At 34.0% G+C, this 22,656-nt stretch overlaps 1 protein-coding gene across 2 annotated transcripts in view; it reads left to right on the top strand.

Annotated features, from left to right (window-relative positions):
• Positions 1–22,656, top strand: part of RTTN (rotatin) — an 87,528-nt gene that overhangs the window by 45,782 nt on the left and 19,090 nt on the right. For both annotated transcript variants that reach the window (XM_075142171.1, XM_075142173.1), the window contains exons 29-36: positions 1,497–1,625; positions 4,765–4,872; positions 5,504–5,662; positions 7,036–7,107; positions 11,105–11,297; positions 13,553–13,635; positions 20,127–20,238; positions 21,499–21,697. In XM_075142171.1, the coding sequence (XP_074998272.1) occupies positions 1,497–1,625; positions 4,765–4,872; positions 5,504–5,662; positions 7,036–7,107; positions 11,105–11,297; positions 13,553–13,635; positions 20,127–20,238; positions 21,499–21,697 (1,055 nt within the window). The remainder of the gene's footprint in view (positions 1–1,496; positions 1,626–4,764; positions 4,873–5,503; positions 5,663–7,035; positions 7,108–11,104; positions 11,298–13,552; positions 13,636–20,126; positions 20,239–21,498; positions 21,698–22,656) is intronic.

The raw sequence follows: 22,656 nt of genomic DNA, 5'->3' as shown, positions 1-22,656 counted from the left end.
TGCTAAGAGGAAAAATCCAAGATACATACCCTCCCACAGGCAAAATCCATGTGTGAAAGGTTGTCTGGGGGAACAGTAACTTGTTAGGCAGGTTATTAACACAGAGAAAGCAGAAAAGAGGTAATTCAAGATGCTGCAGTTTTTGGGAAGCCAAAATTTCATTCTTGTTTTCAGTGTTCTTATTTGTTTGCTAAGTCCATGGGTGTGATAAACAACTAGTTTTTGCTCCTAAAATTACATCTTTTGAGAATTCCATGCTTCTTAAAACTGTAGGAAAAGCATAGATCTGGCTTTCTTATTACAGGTAATCAGTAAAGTAGGTACATTTAGAAGTTTTCTTTTTAGTTTCAAATACCAAAATCTATTTGTTGCATTGGTAGAGGCTTGAAAAAGTTTTAAAGTAGTTTTAATTCATTTGTGATTCTGGATGATATGAATAGCAACCAGCTAAGTGTCTGGAAAGTTTGTATATAGACGATAATCATGTTCGTGATGAAAAAAAGATTAGTGTTTTAGGGGGAAGTCTTAACTTGCCAAGAATTCTTGAGTAGAAATATTTTAGAGCTATTTGACTAGATGAGTTCTGTGATTTGAAGTCTAGGCTAAAAATGGCACCAAGGTTATAGATGTTGCCATGCAAAAGAAAGATTACTACTGGACAAAATCATAATAAATATTATGGAATGAAATCAACTAGTAATGCGTAAGCTTTTTGTGCAGAAGAATTATGCCATTCTACTTGGTCTAAATATGAAAGTAAATGTAGGTTTCTTTTTGGGGGGAGGGGAGAAAGTGGTTTTGAAAGAATTCCTGTAGAGTGGGACACTGAAAGAAAGAACAACAGCAAAAATGGAGAGGTTTAAATCGCCATGCTTTGGGGAGAAAAATACATCTAGAAGTGGAAGCCTTAAGATTATAAGTTTTTAAAAAATATTTTTGGGCATATTTTGTTGAAAGCAGCATGCTTTTTATTTTAACGTGTATGGTTAGATGTTTGGTCAGAGAGTTTATTTTATGTTATGATCCAGTGACCTTTATTTTTGTTCATTAGAATTTGATATAGAAGGCTGATATATTTATTCCAATTCAAATCACAATAAAAGATATAAATGATCCTTTTTCTTGAACACAGAATTTTGAAAAGAAATTATTTTTTTAATTCCAAACGTAGCATAAAAAACTGGGTACAATAAATGGACTGTTTCCATCAAAAACAAACTTTCAGGTTTCTATTCAATATTGTGCTTATTATTAAGCTCGACTGCATTCTTCATTTGAAAAAGCAAATAAAAACCACTGATCTTGAGAAGTTTAACCATATAGGAAACCATTGCATGACCAAATGACTCATAAATAACTAAATTCTTAAAATTCATCTAAAAATCTGCCATCTTTTCGTGAGTTTAAATTATAATTTAGTAGTGTGTAAGACAGTTTGTACTTTACCTGTATACTGCTTACAGTAAAGCTACCATGAACTTGTACCCCACTCCTAGGTCATCTCATCATTTTATGTTGAATGGGGAGGAAATGCTATGTCCTTCATGGGAAAAGGTGTTACAAAAAGCACAGTTCTTTGCTTGCTTCACTTATCTCATGAAATGATGACTCAAGCCAAGGATACGGTGAGTGCATTACAGTTGTCCTTATCTTGTCATTTGTGAGGGCTATGCACAGGTATATTTTTAACTGCTAAAGTTAATGACAGATTTTCATATGTGGTCGGAGAAGATGTCTTATATGGCAACAGTTAGTAAAAATAAAAAAAAATCTGGTAATCTCATTTGGTATATAATATTAGTAAATAAATAGCATGGAGTATAGTATACAAGAAAGCTTAAGATTCAATCCTAGCCTTGCTGAAATTATTCTGCAAATAATTCCGTGTATTTAGAAAGGCCTTCTTTCAGAATAAGGTATAATTTTCTTTTTATAAAAAAATGAGGAATCAGGATTTTATGTAGGATGAATAAATTTAAGGATTTATAAAATCATTATTTCTTCAGACTTGTACAGCTTTCAGGCTTTCTAACATATATTTACACATACATGTGTGTGTATTCTTTCACGTGTGTGTATATAGAGAAGAGCTATGGATGTCATCTATCTGGACCTCTGTAAGGCCTTTGACACGGTTCCCCACAACATCCTTCTCTCTAAACTGGAGAGGTATGGATTTGATGGGTGGACTGTCCGGTGGGTGAGGAATTGGTTGGGTGGTCACCTCCAGAGGGTAGTGGTCAACAGCTCAATGTCCAGATGGAGATCCGTGACAAGTGATCCATATCCCTCAGGGGTCCATATTGGGACCAGTACTGTTTAATATCTTCATCAATGACATAGACAGGGGGATCGAGTGCACCCTCAGCAAGTTTGCAGACGACACCAAGCTGAGTGGTGCGGTAAGTGATCCATATCCCTCAGGGGTCCATATTGGGACCAGTACTGTTTAATATCTTCATCAATGACATAGACAGGGGGATCGAGTGCACCCTCAGCAAGTTTGCAGACGACACCAAGCTGAGTGGTGTGGTCAACACACCTGAAGGATGGGATGCCATCCAGAGGGACCTGGACAAGCTCAAGAAGTGGGCCTGTGTGAACCTCATGAGGCAAAATTTTTAGCAGGGCCTCTTGCAGCAGGACAAGGGGGAATGGTTTTAAACTAAAAGAGGGTAGATTTAGACTAGATACAAGGAAGACATTTTTTACGTGTCCGGAACAGGCTGCCCAGACAGGTTGCAGATGCCCCATCCCTGGAAACATTCAAGGTCAGGTTGGATGGGGCTCTGAGCAACCTGATCTAGTTGAAGATGTCCCTGCCCATGGCAGGGGTTGGACTAGATAACCTTTAAAGGTCCCTTCCAACCCAAACTATTCTATGATTCTATGATATATGTATGTACACATGAAAGAACATATACATACATGAAAGGATGATTGTCTAACTTATAAAAGGAGCTATCTTACTTATTAGCAAAATTCATATCTGTGCTCTGTGTCCATGTGCATATTCTGAGAGCTAAAGTTTTGAAAGTTTAGAGAAGGCTTTCATCCTGAAGCAGTTAAAGCAAATTCAACAATTTAGCGTAATCATTTTGGAGAATTAAAATTCACTCTTGTTAATATCTGTGATAGCCACAACTGAAAACCTTTCAATATGATTAAGTGCACATGTAACTAGAAATAGCAGTATACCTGCTTCTCTAAATCCCAGACGTCTTTTTTTTCAGTTCTGTACTCCTTCTTCAAGATACTAAGTGCTGACAAAGTTTATTAAAATTGCAGGGGGACAGAGTATTAAGTACACTGCAGGAAGACTGCAACCTCCAAAGAATTAGATCATAAATGCATGGATGAAGGAGTGGACTTGAACTGAGTATATTTTTTTTATGTCAGTCTTGTAGAATAATATGTTTAGTAGAATATGATAGGTGGCATTTTTTTGTGGCTATAAATCATAATCTGTGTGTACAACAGTATTACTGTCTAGACTGTACTAATAACTTATATTCTCAAAGAAATTTTAAATTCAGCCATTGTTTTCAATCATGTGATTTAGTGTCAAATCTTATGGAAAGAGAAATAAAAAATTAGCCGCCTTCCTCTGTGCAGTGTTATACAAGAAGTATACACTGGAGAACTGTGATTTTTAAAAAAAAAAAATTAATAGTAACTTAAAATGCAGTCTAATGACTTGAAATTAAAACTAGTTAAAGCAAATTATTTTTTTGCTCATTAGCAGTATTATGAACCATTATGGTTCTTTGTTATTAAAAGAACTACCTTGTTAAGTCAAACATAAGATCCTTTAGCTCATACCGATGGACAGAATTTACTTACAGATGTTTGTAGGAATACATGAGAAATAGACCATATACTTAGGGTGTACTAGAATTGCTGCAATGTTTCGTTTGTTTGCTGTGGTATCATTTCACTGGTCGTGCTTTGCTAACCTATGGTTTGTATTTCGTTTTGTATTTTAATGCCCTCTCTCCCCAAATTTGAAGATTGTAAAATACTGTGCTTTTTGTAATTAGTATTGTGTGTATTGAGAAAATCCATGCAAAATACACTGCTCCAAATGAAACATCAGTCATCTATTGTATAAAAAATACACAGGACTGAGGTGGTCAGAAGACACATACATACATAAAATTTTAGGTGCCATGATTCGTTATGAACTTAAACAGAGCATTTTGCAGGAATGTTTGGTTTTTTTAATGTGAGCTAAAGAAATTAATTTGCAAAGTCAAGTATGGAATCTGCATGGAATCTGCAGCTAAGTAATATGTGGTAGTTTGCATGACTTTATTTAATCACGTGGCAGGTGCATGAAGAAAAAGAATGAATTATGATCAAAGAAAAAATTGCATATTCTTATTTGGTAGTTTTCTGCACATGCATAATATAAGAGAGAAAGACAGATATTAATAATAAGCAAAAATAAAAAATGTAAGGAGTAAATTTTGAGTGGAAATAATTATCCCAGTATTTCAAGTAAAATATTTAATCTCTCTTTAGCACTGCTGTCCTAATTGTATGAAGAAGACAACACAAATTTAATTTTATTCTTTAGGTGAAGTCAGCAGATTAAATACATGTTTATAGAGGCAAAATCAAAATCTTTTTTCTGGAATATCAGTATTGTGTGCATTTGAAGTGTTTTAGTATGTAACTGGTAGCTCAGGCTGTTCATAGACTGGCACAGCATTGAAATGTTTATAAAATAATTTCTTAATTTATTTTCTCTTTTCTAATCAGGACTGGATATCTCTTTGGTCTTTGCCTTACGATAACAGTGAAGAACAAGTTCTTTCTCAGCTAGGTCTGGCATGGCTGGTTCCCTTATGGGTAGATAGAGACCCTGAGGTTAGTTAATGCAATGTTAAGTTGATATCTTAGTTTAGCCCTTAAGTATTTGCAAAATGTTTGTTTCATTAATTTATTTAATATTGAAACTACTGTTCTGCATTATTTAAAATGTTACTGACTATATCCTAAATAACAGTAACAATAAAGTAGGGAGAATATTTCCATATAAACATCTGAGAAACCCTTCCCTACATCTTCTGTCTTCTATGCTTTCATTAGTCACTCATGATCGTGATTCATAGGCAGTTTTCATTGACATTGCTGTTACTTAGCTGCAAAGCAGAAACATTTACATGAACTACAAATTTAGAGTGAATGTATTTGATGCAAATCTGTTAAATTATATGAGTTTGCTAAATGGAACTATTTTTAAGTGGTAAAATGTAAGAATATTGAAGACTATCTTAGTATTTTTAAGTATTCAAAAATCTATTTTATTAATTGTCATTTTTACGTACACATAGTTGTGATTATGAGTAAAGGGCCAAAGAAATATAGGAAAAGAGGTTGTTACTTTTTAAATTATTCCCTTAAGCTCCAGATTCAGTTGATACAACTTAATAATTTAAAAAATGTGTTGCTAATTACTGTAAGAAATATCACTTTGTGTTGTGCTTATATTTACTAGGTCAGATTTACAGCACTTGGAATAGGATCAGCTCTTACATCTCTTGAAATAGGATGTATTGCTTTAGCAGAAAGTTGCCAGAACATTTCAGGAGGGCTGTGGGGAACGGTGATAAACATCCTTCTGGACCAATCTGAATGTAGCATGGTACGCAGGGAGGTATGTTTATTGTGTGCTTCTGCTGTCTCGGATTGTTGAGTTTTTTTTCATTAAGGAGAAAATATTGGGGTTTTTTTTAATTCTATATATCTATTTTCTGATGCTCCACAACACCTACTGCTTTGTAAGTTAAATACTACCTGATTAAAATAAATGTTTAGCTTCTTATTTAGAATTACTCAAGAAGCAACAATTACAGATGACTAGTGTAAAAGCAGAAATGATCTAAACAATACAAGTGAATGCATAAAAATTCCTAAGGCTTACTCATGCAGACAAATAGGTTGCTAAAGCATAACAAATTAGCCCAGATTTTAATAGCTGTTTTCTTCCATTTATGAACACTTTGGCACGCACTCATCACCGGATCTGTAGTAAATATCTCTTCATTGCAGACATGAGGTAATCTAATTTGCCTAGGCACTAAGGTTTATTTGTGAGAACTGAAAGTTTGTACTCTGGCAGAACAGCACATAGAGCTATATAATATTATATTTAAACTGTGTACACGTGTTTTGCATCTTTCTGTAAACTCTAGTTGTAAGGTTTTTTTGTTTTCCAATGACTGAGAAAGAACAACTGTGACAAATATTGGGTTAGTTTCTTCCCAGCTCTGTTGTTCAACTAATTACATATTCCAAAGTAATATTTTGAATTCATTTGTGCAAAATGCTTTTGAGAATGCATGCTTCACTGTTTTATTTAACTTCCAAATCATTTTAGTAGTCTCACAAGAGTCAAATTAACGATAAAAGGCTGACAAAATATGGAAAAAGCAGTTTCAATCCACCCACATATACATATGAAATATTTGTAATGTGAGTTAGAAAAACGCACATGCCATGTATTTAGAAAGGAAAATATTTGGAACATATGTGTCTGTGTGTCCCAATGTGTCCTACACATTTTCCCAATTATTTGATAATAATTTAAAAAAAAATACATGAGGAGAATAGAGTGAAGAGTCATAAACAGTTATCCATGTTTTTCTACTCGGGGTTTTTTTCCCAATACTTCCTGTTATATAATGCTCATTCAACAGGATTAACTGTACTGGAACAGTGATGAAAGTATTTTATAAAAAAATTAATTTGTTTCCTAGTGATTTCTATTCTATCTCTTCCTTGACTTTTTTTCTTACCAGCCTTCTCTTGTGCTATGCTCGCTCTAATGACATCTGTCGTAGGTGAAGTTTGAGGGGTTTTAGGTTATATCTTTCCAATTTTTTTTTCCCAACATGAACATGAAAATTCTTTGTGTTTTGACATGTCTAAAGCAATGGAATAATATATAGACTGTGCTGTTCAATCTGATGTGTTTTTTTTTGAACTGTGATGGCTAGATGACAATATTGAGGCTTTAATTTCTTTCAGGCTGCTTTTATTCTACAAAATCTCCTTGTGATTCCAATTCCTACAGAAGACGTGAAAGATTGTATTTGGCAGGTGAGTGACCATTACATTTGATGAGAAAGGTCATAGTGTCACAGAGAGACATTATTTAGTATAAAAACTTATGTCAGTATACCTATAAAATATAAACTTTAAAAATGACATGTCTAAGGTGACATTTTTGAAAGAGAAATATATGAATAGACAAATTTCTTTTAAACTTCCAGCAAGATCAAGAAAAGAACCAAAGTTAGCTTGTATATATATTGCATTTCAGGAATACAGTATCTTTGGGCTGCTAGGAAACTTCCTTCCTTACATAGTATCATTAATGTTTTAGGATAGAAATTGGTCATTTATTTTACACACACTTGGAATGCAACATGATTTGAGGTGTATAAGGAAGAAGAAATTCTGAGAATGTGATCTTTATAAAATGTTTTGAAAGAAATATGTAAGTGATGAGGAACAACCCTTTCCAAAGAAAGATGAAGCAGCTTGTTGCTTAAGTCAATTTAAATGCTTCTTAAAAACATTCCCCCTTGCTCAAAGCAGGGTGAACTAGAGCATGTTGCTCTCCAAGAGGAGATACTAGAGTTTGGGTTTTGAGTATCTCCAAGGATGGAGACTCCATAACCTCTCTGGGCAACTTGTTCTAATGTTTGACTACCCTCACAGGGAAAAAGTTTTTCTTGAGTTTAAATAGAATTTCCTGTGTTTCAATTTTTGCTCACTGCCTCTTGTCCTGTCACTGGATACCAATGAGAAGAATCCATTTCCCTTTACTTTCTCTCATCAGATATTTATACAAACTGATAAGATCACCTGGAGACTTTTCCAGTTCTGATGTTGAGTCAGAAGTCATGTTATCTTCAGCAAGTCTGGTCAATTTTACATAAAGATCTTTGGATCTTAGTTCCCTATTTTTCACTTTTTGTTGCCTTTCTGTCCATCTTGCTCCTTCCAGTATGTGAGATCGTACCTATATGAGAACAATGGTACAGTGTATGTTCTTTTTGAAGAAATTTGCAGATGCAACCATACCCTGTTTTATCTGTTCCTTTCTGCAAAAACCAAGTTAGTGCTTAAAATAGTGCTCCTATTTTACTAGGGCAAGTTATCTATGATTCAGCTGCACTGTCGTGGTTTAACCTGGCAGGCAGCCAAATACCACGCAGCCGCTCACTCACTCCCCCCGCCCCCCCAGTGGGACGGGGAGAAAATCGGAAGGGTAAGAGTGAGAAAAACTCGTGGGTTGAGATAAAGACAGTTTAATAGAACAGAAGAGGGAAAATAATGATAATAAATAATGATAGAATATACAAAATGAGTGATGCACAATGCAATTGCTCACCACCCACGCTGACCGATAACCAAGTAGCGATCGGTACTTCCTGGATCACGCCTACCCTTCATATACTGAGCATGACGTCACATGTACATGGTATGGAATACCCCATTAGCCAGCTGGGCTGGCTGTCCTGATTATGTTCCCTCCCATCTTGTGTACCTAGCTCAGTCAGTAGGCACGGGAGCTGTCCTTGGACTAGGAGGGTACTTAGCAACAACTGAAAACATCAGTGTGTTATCAACATTCTCCTCATACTAAATCCAAAACACAGCGCTAGGAAGAAATTTAACCCTATCCCAGCCGAAACCGGGACATGCACCCAAAATCAATTATGCTATTTCTTGCAGAGCTGCATTTTACAGTATGTCTTATCTTTCCTTTACATCTGATCATAAAGCAAGCTGTTCAAGTAATCTTACAAGTCTGACTCTTGTTTCAGTCTTCTTGCTTATTACTTATATTTTATCAATAAAAATAGTAATTCTTTCAATTCATAATTTGGGGATTTACAAGAGGCAGCCACTGTAACTTGTCAATATAAACTCTATTAAAAGCTGCTTTTTAGTCTTTTTAAACATTTCAACAACTATGGTGAGGTGACAAAAATTGAATCCAGTTGCAGAATTCTGGATGAATTCCAGTGCAATTAATAGAAGCTTTGCGTCAATGTGATTCTTATTAAGAAGTGCAATTTAATGGAAATTGCTCATCACTTAATAAGTGTTCGTGCTGAAAGATATTATCAAACAACAGTTTATGGTAACTGGTAAATTAAAACTGTTGAAAATACAAACAACAACTACAATTGTAAGATAACACCAGGATCAAATTCTGTTTTTCAGAGTTACATTTTTTCCCTTGCACTGAATAAGATGGTTTGTCTGTTGACCTTAATGCAAGCAAGTTCAAAGGAGAGCTATACGTGGATCTGGGTGAATAGTAGGAATAATGTATCATAGCCAAAGAACATTATCATTTTATCTCTTAGGCAAATAGGGCTGGAAAAGCAAAGGCTAATAGAGTTTGTAGGCTGGTTGGAAAAGGAAAGGCTGTTAATAGAGTTTGTAGGCCAGTATCTTCACGAGAATGTCTATAGTGTTGTTGTTTTCTAGTTGATCTGCTAAGGAAATTTTTTATCATGAGTAAAGTCAATCTGTGTAAAGTATTCCAAGACTGCAACATACTGTGTTGTATGAAGATTGCTGAAGTCAGAGCACTTTATGAATGTAATTGATGAGTAACTCTTTCAGGGCCCCTGTTGCACAATAAAGTGTCTGGCATAGCTTTTTAAACCAGCAAAGAGAATTCTGGATAGTAAAATTTTGATTAAATGTAATAAAATTTCCAAAGTATGTGTTTGTCGTAGTTGATACAGTCTAAGTATATTGCTGCAGTGTACGAGTACAGTTTTATAATTCATCGTAAGCAGCTTACATGAAATACTACATTCTTCTTCAAACTCCTTGTCATAACTGATTCTCCATTAATTGGCATAAAAGGCAAATACTGAAAATAGTCTGTTTATATACCACAGAAACCAAAAAGAATGAGCAGTAGCCATCCAAAACTCTGGTTGTAACTTACCCTGTAACACAAAATAGTTTTACTGCTTCTACTTGATCTGTTTTTTGTTTTGTTTTGTTTTCTTGGAACATAAGCTTGTATTCAATGTAAATGGAGGGGTTGGGGGAGATCTAGAGACTCTTGGGGACAAATAGTGTTTTTCAAATTACTTATTTGCAGTTGATCTACCTCTGCTCTCTCCTGACTGCCAAAGAAAGTTTCTAATTAGCACTGACAAATTTTCTTTCCATAATTTTAACTAGTTTCTTTTTGAAGTACTGCAAGATGCCTCCTAAAACTGCCTTGCAGAATGTAATTGGCTTGAATTTTTCTCAGTCTGGGTTCTTTTGCCAATTAACACTTCTAATTTTTATGGTCACTCTAAAACAGGTTATGTTGTAGCTTAATAAAACTTCTTGTTTTCTTATGTTACCATAGAAAACACTGGAGAAATACTGTAACAAAGGCAGTCAAATCAAACGGTTTATTTGAAATATGACTATGAAGTCTTTTTTTCCAGGTGTAAATCCACTTCTCTAGAAAGTTTTCCCTGAAGTCAGTATTTAAAAAGAAATGGCTGGAAACAATTCTTCAAAGAGAATTTCTTTCTTTTTACATCTTTTTTTCTAAATAAATCTTTTATTATAGTAGATTGACATGGGTAGATGTAGTATAATGGCAATATACTTTAGAACAGGATGACCTTTTCAGGATATTTACTCTTATCTTAGTATGAGTGTGCTCTTTTTCTAAAGGAAACTTTTGCATAAGTTGCTATCTGTAAGTAGAATTAAATGAGAAATTAAAATTGTAAAGTCTCCTGATACATACACTGTATTAAAACCATCCAGATATAGCTTTCCATGGCTTTCTACTTAGCTGTTAACAAATTTCTCAGGAGCTAAATAACTACTTCCATTTTGCTAAATCATTACAGTTTTTGTACTATATTATGACTTAGCTCAGCCTTAATAAAATCGACATTTGATTTTTTTTAATCTGTTAGTTACAGCCTGTAAACCAGCTATGTGTATACACACATACACAGTATTGGGCTTAATTTGTGGGTTTATGACAGTTTATTTTATATAAAAGATTCCTTTAAAGAAATGATCTTTGTGAATTTCATGTCTTCAGGGTCCCTGTGTGCATGATGAAGAATCTGGCCTCTCTCAGACAGGAAAACCTGCACTTAAGGCCCTTTTGTATTACTGCCAATTCTATGAACATGTGAGTCAGATGGTGAAACACTGCTACCTAGGATGTTATATGTTTGATTTGAATTCTTCTGAGGAAGACAACCTCATCATAGAAAGAGGTGGTATAACTGGTAAGTGATGTTAATGTAATGTTGTAGTATTTTAACCTACTTAAATAACTTCTAGAGTTAAGTAACTTACCTCAAATAATTCTTACTAAACATAGAACTGAAAATGAATATATAAACCATGAACTTAAATATGTTGTTAAGTCAAAATATTGCTTTGAGGATTTGAGTAGATAAGTCACTAATTTAACATATCTCAGAAAAAGCTCTGAGCTGTTATTTACATCTTCAAAAAGTTACAAATGGAAAAGATGTAATTGGTTCTGCAATACATTTTCTTGCAAAATATTGGGGGTAAAATACTTTTTAAAGTTGTGCGTTTATGACAGACCAATAAAATGAAAGTTTAGGAAAAAGAAATGTATAGGCTGTTTCTAAGACTCCTGTTTCTTGAAGTGTTCAACTTTAAAGATACATGAGTGGGAGTGGACTCTACTATGCTGAAGTTAGCTGTGTTCTAAGATATTCAGATATAATTTATTTCATAGACTGATGAAATTTAATACTCAGATTGGATTGATTGGATTTTTTTCTAACCTATATACCCTTGGAGTATTTCAGATCTAACTTTTATATTGACTAATCATTTTCTGAACAATATTTCCAAGTCTTACTATGATGCATTGTGGGAACCGACATTCTTGTCCAAATATGTATTATGATCTTAAGTTTAGAAAGCTAGGAAATTCTTCAGAGAGCTCAGTTATTAAAAGCTGTTCAAGGGAGAGAAAATTAGTACATTCATTCTTTTTAGTTTCTTTCTTTTCTGTGTGCCTTTCTATTTCCATCTTCTAAGGCTACAGATTTAAAAAATTCTTTTAGGTCTGCTTCTGTTAAACTTATGTTACAGAAGCATGAACAGAAGAGGAATGCTATTTCCCCTACCAAGTTATGACTTTGTGACAGACCCAAGGAAAAAGAAATATTCTTCGTTAACTCAGAGTTATCAGAGAAGTACCTCAGCAGTATACAAAATTCCAGCCATAAAAATTCTCAACTTCTTCTGTGGCTGCTTTATTTATCTATAGGTGTAATTTTTTCAGTCCAACACATTTCACTCCTCCCATTGTCCTCTTATTTGTGCCTCTTGATAGTTCTGTTAGCTGATGCAATATCATATCTAAGAGCAGCTCAAACTCCAGTATTGTAGAACTTTTCAGTGAGCAGTTGAGATATGTTTTATCAGGTCATTGAAGCAAAGCCCAAAAAAAATGTTTTTTCCAGGACCTTTGAAATAAGGGGGAAGAATCATCTATGATATTTCAGGAACAAGAAACAAAATTTTTGTTTATTTTAAAAAGGAAGGACAGGACAATGTTTGCTCCATCTCTAAAACTATAGTGCTTGAAAGGCTTGTAAGTCCTTCATTCATATGTTCAGAATTGTGTTGTTTATCTATAATGACCTGTTTCTGCTTTTTAATAGGTCCCTTGTAATCTCTTAATAGAAGATCTTGCTTTGGTTTATCTTCCTGAAACTATTTTTGTCGTTTTTTTCCCAATGTATTTTCCTCACATTTTTCAGGAATATAAAAAATCTCATCCACAAAGTTATGTTAAAAATAAAATTGGTTAGCTAAGTTTAGTAATTAGGTAAGATATGTATAAGAGTCCTACTTTTGTGGGTTTTGCACTCAGAATCTGTGTAATCTAGTGGTTTATTCTTTGTTGTTTTCTTTTTAAATATATGAAAGCCTCAAAACCTATTATTGACAGGTTTGTGCTATAAAATTTTTGGCACTTTTTATTCTGAAACAGATTTACAAAGTAATTCTGCCTTCATTATATTTATGAATATGGGTTCTCTTGAAACTGCTTCTCTTAAAATGCGAATTTGAAGTTTTTTGAAGACAAGGACATCTGTTCATTATGTTTGTGCTGTGAGACCCCAGTATCTTCAATACTTTTGTACTATTACATTTTAAATAAAACTAAATCTGAGCTATTTCAAATGACTAAAGGCTATGCAACTGCGGTTTGAGCTAAGTGTAACTTTTTCCAGACTATTTTGTGTTGCAGCTGAAAATTGTATTTTATTTAATTTCTGTTTATTCAAGGGATTTGCTGGATAAGAATTCATAGGTACAATATGTGAAAACTTATATTCTGAGGTCTTCAGAAGGATAACTGTGGTTGGCTACTTTTCCGTTTTACCAAAACAATCCTTTGAAAAGCTTGTTATGCTCTCTGCTGTTCTTGTAGTAATGAAAAAGAAAACTTTTTTGTTTGATTTTGATTTTTATTCTTTTTTTCATACAGATTTTGATGATTCTCTTAATCTTTGGAAAGCTCCATCCAGTCAAAGCCGATCTTCACATTCTCAGTCAACATCTGAAACTATGGTAACTTACAGAATAATCTATTTATTTTAAATATAAAATTGTTCAAGAAACCCTTTGAAGAAAATTAGCACACTTACAAATGCTAAAAAAAACCCCAATAAAACAAAACACAAAACAAAACTGAAATTAAACTGAAAATTAAAAAGCTGAAACTAAATTGAAATTTACTCTGATGTAGGTTTAATATGCTAAAGAAAACTTTTACGGTTATTTACCAGAGAAAAAATAAATTAAATAGCTTACCTTGACTAGTTAAATGCATAAGGCAGTGCTGAATTCTGTAGCTTCTCACAGCAAGACATATTCTCTAGAGATTACTTTGTAATTGGCTTTATTGATGAAATGCAGTCATCTCCATCTAGAGTTGTCACTTCTGCTGCTTTTATCCAAACTGTCCTTTTAGAGAACCTATATTTACACCACACAGTTACAGAACTGGATCAACCAAAACCACAGTAGTACATTGGGTTAAAATCATATTCTGTGTCATAATAAACTCTGGATTCTGAAAACGCTTTTATAAAACAGAAAAGTGGCGCAAGTGTTTGCAAGACCCAAAATAGACATAAAAAATATAAGAAAGCAGGTGGCTGCTTGAAAAATTTGTTTCTGTCTAGGATGATTACTGCAATGAAAGACTGTAAACATATACTGTCTTTCAAGATGGAAAATGCAATGGAAGAGAAATTGAAATACATTCTTGCAGTTCCAGAGTAGATTTGCATATCAGATCAGGCTGTGGAGAAACCTTTTATAACATTCATTAGTTACCTGATAAAAATCATATATTTTCAATGACTGCAGCATAACTCCAAGAAAATTCTGGCATGTTGTACTGAAATCCATTTTTATAATTCTATAGTTTCTTCAAAAATTTTTGATTTATGAATAACCAGCTAATGTAATATGGAAGCCATAATATCATAGCTCAGAAGTTTCTTTTCTGTTAAACAGATGTGCTGATATGACAAAGACTGCTAAAACACAACAAGATTTTATCTTATTTTATTGATTAAAATTGTTATGCCCAGTTTTGCTATGGATTGTGATAAAAATAAAAACGTAGAAAAGCCAGTATTGAAATTTTGTCTCAAAATATTTCACAATTATAATTTTTCCTTAGTGTTTTGACTCTCTGTTATAAATGTATTGCTGTCTAGTATTGTTACCATTATCTGGAATGTTTTTAATAATTGAGGAAAAAGTATACTCTAGTTTTAAGCTAAAATTTCTCTTTTTCAGAAATGTTATTAATGAATTTGATTTTCATTTATCTAAAACAAAACAACCCCCCCAAAAAACTCCTAGGGTTATTTTAAACACAAATATTCAAATTTGAATATTTGAAACGAAAATAAATGAAAGTGCCTGTAAATCAGGAAGTAGATGCTAACATGAATACTATTTAAAAAAACATTTACATAAGAATCTCAGGTTGTTTAAAAGCAGTTGTTTCCAAATTGCATTTACTGAATAAATTGAGTGCCACTTTCTTATAGGAATAGAAGTTGAACAAATTTCATCTTGTTTTGCTCATGTTACTTGAGGGAAAAATTAAATTTCAGCAATTCTTATCAGGATTGAGTGTCTAATCTACTTAAAGTTGTGCTTGAGTTCTCATGAAGAGTTGAAGAGTTTATTACATGAAATTGCTTCAGCTTCAGTAGCTTAAAAAAAGAATAAAGGAAAAACTAATTTGGAATCTACTAGATCAAATTAATGTATTTTTATTTATATGTGTAAAGTAGCATCATAGTTTAACATAAAGGCATAGCTTTACAATTCCATTTAACAAATGGACAACTAATAAGTGGAAAGCACAGTGTCATACTAAGATACACTCATTTGTATCAGTCTTCGAGATGTTGTAGACTTCATATTTGCTACGATTATGCTCTTATAGCTAATACAAGAGAGTTTTATTCCAGTTTGATTTTTGTTTTGTTTTCTTTTCCTTCTTCCCCTGATACATATAAAGATTTCACAGAAAAACTTTGATTATCGTTTATAGAAGTTAATTTAATTTCCATTTGTCCTTCATGGACGTTTTTAGCAGCTGTAAACTCTTTTAACTAAGTTTCTTACTTCTAAAAAAATACCAGTGCTGACATGACACATGGTAAGTTTCCAAGCTGGAAGGCAAGATGTAGAGGTCTGATGTTCCAATGCCAGTATTAATTAGGAGAAGAAAGACAGAGGAAGGGAGCTGAGGCTAAATACAAACCGTATTTCAGAGGCAGTTAATGACTATTAAGTGTCTATGTAGTAAAGTTTGGAAGTACTTCTAAAAACTCAAACTTGTCCTGAAATCAGGCATTTGCAATTGAGTCCTAATAACATTTTATGTTCCTACAGTTTGGCCCAAAGCTTTCCATTTTGATGTACAAGAAAAAGAAATATATTTATGAAGTCACTACCAAAAGTTTGTAGAAGTTTGTCTCTAAATTTTATATATTGATGGTACCGGGAAGATGTAGTTATTCCAAACCCACTAGATGGCAAGCTTACCCCATCATAGTTGAAAGGGAGTCTGCAGGTCCTACTGAAGGGAATTTTTTTTTCTTTTGTGTATAGTACAGATGACAACAGCCACAAATAATTGAGAGTTACAAGCTATCAAACCAAGTAGAATTGTTTCTATCGGAAGCTCTTCTCTGATATTTTAATAACATTAAAAAAAAATAAAAGTTCATCTAAATATGTCCATATCCATTCATTTTATGAATGTCAGTCTAGAAAGCTGAAACTGCTTTTTGCTTCAGTAAGCCACGTCCTCAAGATCTTTGCAGAAGAAAAAGTGATATCTTTTTACTGAATTATATGAATTTCTTTTCTGTGAAGAGAAAAGGTCTGCTGTTTTTTTTTTTTTTATATTTGAAAACAGTTCTGACAAAAAGAAAAAGATGCTATTAGTTTTCCTGTTTTCCGATTTCATATAATCAATACTTTAATTGAGCTATCTGCTATCAAAGGCTGATTTCACACAGGGCTCCTATAACCTTATGTGAAAATAGTATCTAAATTACTTCTTGGCTTCATCTTTTTTCCCCCATCCCCAAAGTTTTCCCCAAATTTGCAGAAAGTAAAATTGAGAAAATTAAAAAGCAAATATGTTAATAATAGAAATTATTCTTTTTTTTACTTTAGTCTGCAAAATAGCCTGTCAGAGGTGTTGCAGAGGCCATAAGCACAATTTTACCCATTTTATAGAGTAAAGAATAGCGATGTGGGGATGAAATCAATGATTCAAGGTCATGTAAAAGACAGCAGCAGAGCTGGATTGTCTGTACTCTGTTAACTCATATGCACTGTATTCAGTGCCTTTAAGATCTCAGTGGTTTACAGATTTTTGTCAAATTTATCTTTATTTTTCTCTAAACTGGAATGTGGAAACTGCAAAAAGTCCAATTCTGAGAAGATTAAAAACCTTTGTGTTTTATAGAATTCATAGTTTAAACATTCGCTTAGCTTATCATTATAGAGAGCAAATCCTTACTATTTTAACCAACGTGTCTGTTTTGTGTTTAGTACATATGACTGAGAACACAAATCAGCATGGAGATACCAACTTGCTTCACACTGCATAAATACACTAGGGCTGTTCTGTGCCCAGGACTGCTTAGCAAAATGAGCAGTTATTTAAAAAGTTGAGCTAAAAATGGTGCAGGTTAAAGATTTACAGACATTTCCCAGATAGCTTTAAGTCATGGCCATTTTTTCCTATGAAATCTTCTTGCTATTTTATAAAAAAGTGTGCTTTATTTTCTGGAACCATGGTTACCAGAGTACTATACAGTTAAGTGATTTAAACCTTTGAAAAAAGAACTGAATAGAATTAATCACTGCAAGCCTATTAAAGCAATGCCAGAGGGATTTTTATACTAGAGGTTAAGACAAGACCTTTTATTCATATCTAGCAGATAAACGGCAAAACCTTCACATTTCTCCTGTATTTCCACTCAGACAATTTTTGTATTCTTTTGTATTAGTTCTAATCTGCAGTCGTCATCTCCTCCCCCCCAACCCTTTCTTTTCCCTAATTAAACTCCCTTCCAAGGTCTGTTGTTTCACTGTTAAGCAACAGAATGCTTCATTGCTCCCAGAAAGAATGTGGTGGTAGTAGTAAATATCCTTTACTAGATACAATGTCCCAGACCCCCAGTTCATCCTTATCAAAGGTGATTTATAAAAGTGGTAATATCTTTTCTTTCCTGGAAGGCAGAACATTGTGGAAACAACTTCATTGTGTTACTGTATGTTTTCTGTTAAGATAGCAGAAAATTTCCGGGTTTAACCCATGTTCCATGTGAAGCAATTATCAATGAATGTGCCATCAGTGCAGGGAGCTGATATTTTTCTAACCACATACAGTTTTTATTGATTTTTATATTTTATTAACATATCTAAGACCTTATTTTTATTACTTTGCCCGAAGTGTTTAGACAGTTTTAGAAGATGGAGAAAGAATTGTTGTGCGATGTAGAAGATATTTTTTACTAATATGTGGAAGCTTGTATAAATTCATATTAATATCTTTAAAATTACTCTCAGCATAGTAATAATTTCTTTTAGGGCTTCATTTGTTGCAGAAGAACCATATGGACTGTTAGAAGTTGCATTTTGGGTTTGTACTTTTTAGGAAAAAGAGTTATGGTTTTTGTCATTTATTAGAATGCTTGGAATTGAAAGTATAGTGCTGAATAAATGCAGAATTTACCATGTGTCAAGATGGATTGATTTACTCTAATATAAATAATGGATTTTAATAATTATTTAAATCAGCAAGCATGAAACTTTAAATAATTTGTTTCAATTGGCAAACATGGGTTTTATTTGTATAACTTAAACAGAATTTGAATTTCAATTGGTCGGTACGATTTGGTTCTGCATTTTGCTAACAAGACAATTATTTAGCCAAGCATGTCCTAGTCTTTATGTGACCCAAGCTATATGTGAATTGTGGGTTTCAGACATGTACCCCAAATCTTACTGTAGCTTGTCTTCTATGTTACAATAACCTTCTGGCATTTTTGAGGAACAACTGAGCATGCTTGAGGAGAAAGATTTGAGACTGTAGGATGGACAGTAGTGGGAGACCAGAGGAAAACAGGGGACAGAAGGGAGCTACAGCATGGAGGTGGCAGCCTTTAGCTCATGCAGAGACTCTGATCTCAAGTAAAGATGTGCTGATAGAAGCCTAACAATATTTGGAAGTGATGGGGGGTGGGAGGTGGGGTTAAGCCTTCTAGGGGATGAGAAAAGACTAAGTAGAGAATTTCTGCAGCTCAAAATGCTGCTGAGTAAACTAAAGCCAAACCTGGAAAGCAGTGACCTAACTGCAAGGATACAGTAGCTAGGAAGGGAGTAATCTGTGATTTCCTCCCTCCACCCTTTTTGTCAATTAAGTCACTTTTGACTTTTCCTTAGGTAAAAAAAAATTCCAACTGATATTCTAATAAAACTTTAAAAAGAAAACCTCTGAAATATTCTTTCTTAGAAAGCTCATGGTGAAGAAAAGTCTAATAACATCCTTCTTCAAGCTGTGACTCTCTCGGGATTTCATTGGATTCCCCAATGTTCTGTATTCTTTACACTGTATAGTGACACTCTTGAAGAAAATTTATCTGATGTGAATTGTCCAGCTAGTAAACAAAAAACAGAAGTGAAAAAGTGACCTGACATGGGAGATGCTAATCCCATACTCTGAAACAGGTCACAGGTCTTGTTATGTCACAAAAGCATATTATTAAGCTGGAGACTCTAGGTCTTCTGATCTCAAGCTTGTGGTTTTAAACACAGTAGCAAGAGCATTAGGAACTTTTGAAAGCATGCAAAATTAATAATATGGTAGATAATGTAGAATTGGTAGAACGAGAATGTAGTATGACAGTAAAATTATCTACTGTCATGTAAATATCTCATATCTTCACCATGAAATGAATACATGTAAGCATCACAGGACTAAGGTTAAGATATGTACCCAGAGTTGGAAAGACTCCGGAACTTCAACTTTGGCTGATGACTAATGTGCTTGTGATATTTTTATCTGAGCGTGTCCTGGTACAAATGGACAAGTGCTGATGTTCTCAGTAGAGCAAATAGTCCATGAAAAATTTGAGTTTAAATGCTTCAGTAATGCCTTTCTATCTTTGTCCAAACATAGATTGAGTCAATTATATGGATGAAAAAGAAGGCTGAAGAGGAGGAATTTCCAGTAACATAGGCATTGATCAGTTTTTAACTGAAATGTTTCAGGCTGTTCATATTGCACGTCTGTCAATAGTTTCAATTATTGGATGTTTATAAATTATATACTGAGCTAAATTTAATCAAATTGGTTTTGAACAGTAATTTTTACATTTTTTTTGGTTTTGGGAGTTTGTTGGTTTTGGTGGGTTAGTGTTTTTGTTTCCCCCCCCCCTCCCCAAATATAAATATTCTCTGCTCTATAAAAGCTGGAATCAACTAGTTTCCTTTTTATGTCTTTCTAGATTCAATCTGCATCACCATCACTGGGGAGTGTTGCTGAACTTCAGGCAATAGTCCCAACAAATTCAACCCATTTTATTCCTGAAACTGTAGTTGATCGGCTTATGGCACAAGGTAAGCCAAACTTTTGAGTTTGTGTACTGTCCTGGTTTTGGCTGGGATAGGGTTAAATTTCTTCCTAGTGCTGTGTTTTGGATTTAGTATGAGGAGAATGTTGATAACACACTGATGTTTTCAGTTGTTGCTAAGTACCCTCCTAGTCCAAGGACATCTCCCGTGCCTACTGACTGAGTTAGGTACACGAGATGGGAGGGAACATAATCAGGACAGCCAGCCCAGCTGGCTAATGGGGTATTCCATACCATGTACATGTGACGTCATGCTCAGTATATGAAGGGTAGGCGTGATCCAGGAAGTACCGATCGCTACTTGGTTATCAGTCAGCGTGGGTGGTGAGCAATTGCATTGTGCATCACTCATTTTGTATATTCTATCATTATTATTATTATTATTTTCCCTCTTCTGTTCTATTAAACTGTCTTTATCTCAACCCACGAGTTTTTCTCACTCTTACCCTTCCGATTTTCTCCCCGTCCCACTGGGGGGGCGGGGGGAGTGAGTGAGCGGCTGCGTGGTATTTGGCTGCCTGCCAGATTAAACCACGACATGTACATAATGATGAATACGATGTATTAGGCTGCCCATATTCCAGTATTTGTACATGCATATAAAGCTTGCATATTGGTGGAACAATCACCATTGATGCTTGTAGTGGTTGTTTTGGAAGACAAACATGAAACACTTCCTTTAAAATGAAATAGGATGAAATACATTTGACAGAAATAAGTGAAAATGGTTGATACTGTTTGAATGTAACTCAGGACTTAGGTTCTATTCCTGTCATCCAGTCACCCTTTCAAAACATTCAATTTTGGTAAAGCTGTCATATACATATGTGCACATGCACACACACGTGCACACACAAACAGATGTATATATAATTCTGTTTATATGTAGAAAAATAAAAATGTATAAAAATACATAAAATGATGTATCTATAAATATAAAATATTTTCCTGTTAATGAAAGAAGTGAAAATTTATATCTTTCCAAATTTACCATTTATCTTGAAAGATTATTAGTGCCTTGTAGAAGGAACATTCTATTTCAGGACTATTTTAAATAACACTTTTCCTGTATCTGATTTCTTGCTTTTCCCCCCACCCCTGCCCTCCTCGTTCCAGAATATACTGTTTTAAATGTAGAGGGAACCTGGATATTTTATGAAAAAGAAACAGCAAATTGTTTTATGTAACTGCTCTAATTAAACTTTTGTGTTTTTTCTTTTTCTTTGTTTTATTAAACACATTCTAGGTCAAAGTGATACAACCACAACAGCATCTCCGAGTCAACATGATTCTCCCATGTCTGCTACTCTGTCTAAACAGCGTGCTGTAGTCACACCTGCCCTTTTGTCAGCTGTTTGCAGCCTTCTGCACAATCTGCTTGTTGTCACACCAAAAGACACTGGAATTGCTCTTCAACAAGCACATTTGCTAACAGCTCTCAGCAGGTATGAGATCAATAACTGCTGAACTACAAACAAGGTGTAGCAATAGAGGTGAAAAGTTTGAAATGAGATCTACCAGTGTTTCTTACCGAAACTGTTAAATATATTGATCACTTCTTGCTTCTGAAGTGTTCAAAAATGCCTTTTTAAAAAAATACAGTCAACAAAAGAAAGGAATTTGGTTAATTTCTTTTTTTCACAGAAAAGGTAGTCATATTGGTGATTCAATTTGTGGTGTCTGTCTTCTACAGGACTTCTGTGTTTCTCTGGTAATGGCTATCTAGACAAAAACCTAAAACATTTAGTCATCCTTTTTGGAGGGGCAATTTCTTAATTTTTTTTTTTTTTTAGTAGAACAGTACATGGTATAGTCAGGTATTCAGAATTGCAGATCACTTCAGTTCATTTTATGACTTTCTTTTTTGAATTGTATGCAATATTTTGAGGATGAGCCAAGGGCTGTTGCACTAAAAGAGAGTAAACGAGTAAATAATGCTTGCCAGATTTGGGAAAGTATTGGATGATAGGATGTTTTGTTTATTTTTTAAAGAAGGAACCACTTCAAAATAATCTTCAGATTGTATTCCATGTTTCCACTTGCATCGTAACAAATTCTTTCATCTGTTTGGAAGTCCTGAAGTGAAGCATGAAAATTAGTTCAGTTTTTTTTAAGGTTTTCAAGAGCTTTTGTAGTTGCTCTTCATACTGCAATTAATAAAAAAAAAAACCCACAAACTTGTTTGAATACAGTTTATATTGTTACAGAGCTGTTTATTCTTCTACAGGACAGAAAATAAGCAATCAAATATAGTGCTGTCACAGCCATTGGAATTTATGTTAGTCTAACTATTTTGAAACAACTTACTGCTACTATAGTTGCCATTGCACTAGACCTACTGCTAAACTCCACTATTTTAAGAAAGTTCATAATTTATTTTTACTCTGTTTATTTAAAATGTTCT

The sequence above is a fragment of the Calonectris borealis genome, chromosome 2 (genome assembly GCF_964195595.1).
Source record: "Calonectris borealis chromosome 2, bCalBor7.hap1.2, whole genome shotgun sequence".
NCBI classification, from domain to species: domain Eukaryota; kingdom Metazoa; phylum Chordata; class Aves; order Procellariiformes; family Procellariidae; genus Calonectris; species Calonectris borealis.
Note: the sequence above shows the minus strand (reverse complement) of the source record. Positions and strands in the feature narration are given on the sequence as shown.